This window comes from Hermetia illucens, chromosome 2, assembly GCF_905115235.1.
Source record: "Hermetia illucens chromosome 2, iHerIll2.2.curated.20191125, whole genome shotgun sequence".
Taxonomy (NCBI): domain Eukaryota; kingdom Metazoa; phylum Arthropoda; class Insecta; order Diptera; family Stratiomyidae; genus Hermetia; species Hermetia illucens.
The window spans coordinates 51,268,781-51,273,465 of record NC_051850.1 but is presented as its reverse complement, the minus strand read 5'-3'; the positions used below and the strand labels follow the sequence as shown (position 1 = coordinate 51,273,465).

General features: G+C 43.6%; 1 protein-coding gene across 1 annotated transcript; it reads right to left on the bottom strand.

Annotated features, from left to right (window-relative positions):
* Positions 1 to 415: 415 nt before the first annotated feature.
* LOC119650173 (mini-chromosome maintenance complex-binding protein) lies at positions 416 to 2,636 on the bottom strand. Its single transcript, XM_038052726.1, has 5 exons — positions 1,662 to 2,636; positions 1,487 to 1,601; positions 1,253 to 1,432; positions 944 to 1,187; positions 416 to 855 (listed from the first exon to the last, which is right to left on the bottom strand). Exons 1-5 carry the CDS (start codon positions 2,527 to 2,529, stop codon positions 490 to 492), a joined length of 1,773 nt encoding a protein of 590 aa, XP_037908654.1. The 5' UTR covers positions 2,530 to 2,636; the 3' UTR covers positions 416 to 489.
* Positions 2,637 to 4,685: the final 2,049 nt, after the last annotated feature.

Here is a 4,685-nt window from a genome sequence, read left to right as displayed (position 1 = left end):
ACACTGTTATCTTAGCAGGAAAATATATGGTAAATAGAAGATTGTGGAAAAGATAATAACAATCGTTGGCGCAACAATCCATGTTGGATCGGGGCCTTGAAGTTTGTTAGAGAACTTCATTCAAGACCGTAACGGTACACTAGGAGGCAATGTGGTCAGCATTGCGCTCGTCCGAGATTATTAACCCGATTTCACTCAGGTACTCATTCACAGCTGAGTCGACTCGTATCCTACGTCAAATCACGATACAAATTCCACTGCCACCAGTGAGATTTGAACCACGACCTTCCGTACGACAGCCTTGCGCTCTAACCACTCAGCTATCTGGACACATGTGGAAAAGGTACTGGCGGAAATTGCGTAGTTTCACAAAGGAGATCACAACAATAAAATTCTGGTAAAAAATTATCAAGAGTACAAAAAATAACTTATATTTAGGATAAACCCTAACAACTACACAAATAACATGTACAAACAACTTACACCTAATCATCTCCTTTTGGGCAACTGTTCAAGACGTGATTGTTGTTCAGCTTGCAGAGACTTTGCCAGATTCCATAATTCTTTGTCAAGCATATTCCTCCCTCTGGCTGCTGCCAGCAATCTTGCCAGTATCAGGAGGGAACTCAGTTGATCCGGGCCAAACCGCTGATCTGCCTTGCGCATGTCCACAAAGTCCTGTTCGATCATTTGCGTAGTCTCAGGATCAATGTTAAATTGGACTAGTTTCGCTGTTGTTAGATATTTGCGAATTGCATTCAACTTCGGCTCAAGATAATGCTTCGCGGCCTTGAGAGTCTCTTCAATGAAAGTGTCGCCAGCCATTTGATCTTTGAGAGGAATTTGAAAGTCGCACTGGATTGGGGGAGAAAGTTTGGAATTTAGAATTTTATGCTCTCATCGTTTCAGGACTGAACGACAAACTCAGTAAAATATAACTCACCGGCAACATACTCCTTCCCTCACTCAATGTCAACACTGGAATATTCATGTCGTATTGCATTTCAAAGAATTCGAAATTCGCTTTGATCTGTTGCGACTTGATGAGATCAGCCAAGCTTTGAACTCCGCGGACTCCATTATTTTCCAACTTCCCTGGTTCGAGCCGAGTCTCGTCCAAGATTAAATGCGTGTGTGGGGCGAGTTGTAGCAAGCCACTCACCAGTTTATTCGTTTTATAATCTTTTCTGCAAAATAAAATGAAAAATGTGTTCATTGTTTATGAGTGGGAGGTTTGAGGAGGTGAACTTACTTTGGAAGGAACTGATGAGTGTTCATATTTTCAAGCGTCATCGGGAAGTAATGGCTTGCTGGGAGTAGTGACTGAATAATATCGTACAAAGCAGTCGTGTAGCCGGGAGGGTGACCTGTTGGGAGACCGCAAATGTTCAGACTGAACTGACCAAGTGTCTGCATATCTGTTCGAAGAAATCTACAAAAATAAAGATATTTGAATTTACTCCGGACATGAGTAGTCACCACTTACACATTAGATATTAAATGTAGTAACAAGAACTCTGCAGCCACCGGGTCTCCAAAAAGGCATTGCGTTAGGATAATGTGCAAATCCTTCCGAATAACCTCAGCGGTTTGGTCTAGATCTAAAAAAGGGAATTGTAAATCCACAAATTATGGCAACGCAAAGGAGAATTCAAGCTTACCAACGACTGGCTGTAAAGATTCATCCAAAAGAGGATTGACGTGGTCCAGCGGTTTAACGAGAATAGCGTGCAGTCTGGGAATCAGTGACGGTGGCGGGTTGGCTGCTTGTACTTCGCTCATTTCCTCAAAATCTTCTATTTGGTGGTTAGATCCATCGAGAGCCGGATCGACGGACAGGAACCCAACAACGTCCACAATGCTGTTCAACGGGAACTTGTCGAAATCCGAGTAGAGCTTCACCATGCATGCCTTGCTGGGCCGATCGGGCAGGGGGGAATTTAGAAGATATTCCGAGGACAACAGGTTATCGGACGTCGCTCCGGAATTCCGCATTGGAGACTGTTCGTTGCACAGTCGCTTCACTGTTTTCCTCTCCTCAGGCTCCACTTCCATATTTTCAGTTTCGTCATCCAATGATCGTTTCTGACCATGCCCGTTCACTGCTTCGTTGTTCGGTTTCTGGATTGCCACTTCACTAACGCTTCGTTCGTGGCTGACGGCCCAGTCATTCAGTCCTGGGACGGTTATCACAAATATTGTTCTTCGGTCTCCGTGAACATTCTGGTTCGAAGTCAAGTCAGCTTCCTCGTGCGGTCCCACCGCGAGGCAGTCCCGATATTTACCTTGTTGAATTCGAGAGCTTCCAGAGTTTTTGTCTCGGACTTCGTACTTCTCCAGGTAGATTTCTGGGTCACACATATCTTGAATCATTCCGCGAAAACGCACTAGCGACAGGTCCTTCAGTTCGTGTAAGGGTGCATGGTTGAGAAATGGTATTTTCTGCCAGTTCGTCGGATTTTGTAGCAATTCCAAGTAACCATTTTCATTACACAAAAAGGACTCGAGATTCAGCAACGGAATTTCCATGATTTCACACTCACTAAATGACTATTTACTGAAAATAAAGCTGAGAAACCAAAGACCTCACTAACAAGGCTTGAGAAAATATCGCGACTGACAGTATTGTGGTTGTCTATTGGATGAATTGGCGGGAGGCGAAATTACCCACTGCACATTTGAACAGTGAGTACACATACCGATGAAAGGTTTGAGAATAGCTGGAAGCAATTGGTTAAATTTTAAAACAAATAACTTTACAGAAAAATGAGTTTTTCATGATTGAATGAAAATAATTCTCATTGGTAAAGGAGTACAAACTTTATTTTCGTTATCCGATTATTAAATTGGTTGATTGAGTAAATTCCTGTCATAAAAAAGGGAGCATTCACCAACCTGACTTTTTGGACACATTTGGCAGCGTCATGGCGGAGCAGTTGGGCATGTATTCTTGATAGATTGATGCTGTGGAGTTCGCCGCTTCCTTTAATATTGGGTTTTATGTCTTTTTAGCGGGGAAAGAAGCGGTGGTCATGTAAGTCCATTTTATATTATGTTGAGCATTTACATTACACTTTATTTGAATTCATAGGTAGGAACTTAAGGGCGTGGATAACTGGATAACTGTGGATTGTTTTAGAGAGGTACTATCCGGTAATCTGATTTTGCCATTCAGAACATTCATTCCCCGACCTAGCTGTATTTTATCGGTAAGTTGACGCCGTTTGCTTAGAATAAATACCATTTTGCCATTGCACGAATATAATCCATAAGCCGCTTGTCCTTCTATTTCCCGACGTTCATTTTATCCTGAAACATGGACCTATTTTTTTTTTTATAGTGTTTTGTACGCCATGTCCTTAGGATACATATGTCCTGTTTTTGCTTTATTTGACGAGGCATCGGCAAGTTAATGATGATTCGGTTCACGACGGCTGCCATCAGAACGAGTGGCAGGCCTTTGCCTATGTACATCATCATCAACGGCAAAATAACCGGTATCCGGTCTAGGCCTGCTTTGGTTTAGCGCCTAGGTCCACCAATTCGGTTTCCCAAAAAGCTGTCTGGCGTCTTGACCCACGCCATCGCCCCATCTCAGACAGGGTCTACCTCGTCTACTTTTTCTACCATAGATATTACCCTTATAGACTTTGCGGGCTGGATCATCTTCCATACGTGACTCGCCCACCGCAACCTATTGGGTCGAATTTTATCTATAACCAGACGGTCATGATATCGTTCATAGATTTCGTCGTTATGTAGGTTACGGAATCGTCCATCCTCATGTAGGGGACCAAAAATTCTTCGGAGGATTCTTCTCTCGAACACGGCCAAGAATTCGCAATTTTTCTTGTTAAGAACCCAAGTCTTCGAGGAATACATGAGGACCGGCAAGATCATAGTCTTGTACAGTAAGAACTTAGACCCTATGGTAAGACGTTTCGAGCGGAACAGTTTTTGTAAGCTGCAATAGGCTCTGTTGGCGTCAACAACCGTGGGCGGATTTCATCGTCATAGCTGTTATCTGTTGTGACTTTCGACCCTAGATTGGAGAAATTATTAACGGTCTCAAAGTTGTATTCTCCTATCCTTATTCTTCTTCGTGTTTGACCAGTGCGGTTTGATGTTGTTGGTTGATTCGTCTTCGGTGCTGACGTTGCCACCATATATTTTGTCTTGCCTTCATAGATGTGCAGCCCAAGATCTCGCGCCAATCGCCGCCTGTTCGATCTGGATGAAGGCAATTTGTACGTCTCGGGTGGTTCTTCCCATGATGTCGATATCGTCAGCATAGGCCAGTAGTTGGGTAGACTTAAAGAGGATCGTATCTCTTGCATTTCCTCAGCATTACGGATCACTTTCTCAAGGGCCAGGTTAAAGAGGACGCATGATAGGGCATCCCCTTGTCGTAAACCGTTGTTGATGTCGAATGAACTTGAGAGTGATCCTGCTGCTTTTATCTGGCCTCGCACATTGGTCAGGGTCAGCCTAATCAGTCTTATCAATTTCGTCGGGATACCGAATTTTCTCACGGCCGTGTACAGTTTTACCCTGGCTATGCTATCATAGCCGGCTTTAAAATCGACGAAGGGATGGTACAACTGATGTCCATATTCCAACAGTTTTTCCATCGCTTGCCGCAGAGAGAAAATCTGATCTATTGCTGATTTGCCTGGAGTGAAGCC

Coding starts and splice junctions, on each gene's coding strand:
- LOC119650173 (XM_038052726.1), bottom strand. CDS start 2,529: ATGGAAATTCCGTTGCTGAATCTCGAGTCCTTTTTGTGTAATGAAAAT. Junction 1,602..1,661: donor ATCTTTACAGCCAGTCGTTG/GTAAGCTTGAAT, acceptor TCCCTTTTTTAG/ATCTAGACCAAACCGCTGAG. Junction 856..943: donor AGGGAAGGAGTATGTTGCCG/GTGAGTTATATT, acceptor CCCCCAATCCAG/TGCGACTTTCAAATTCCTCT.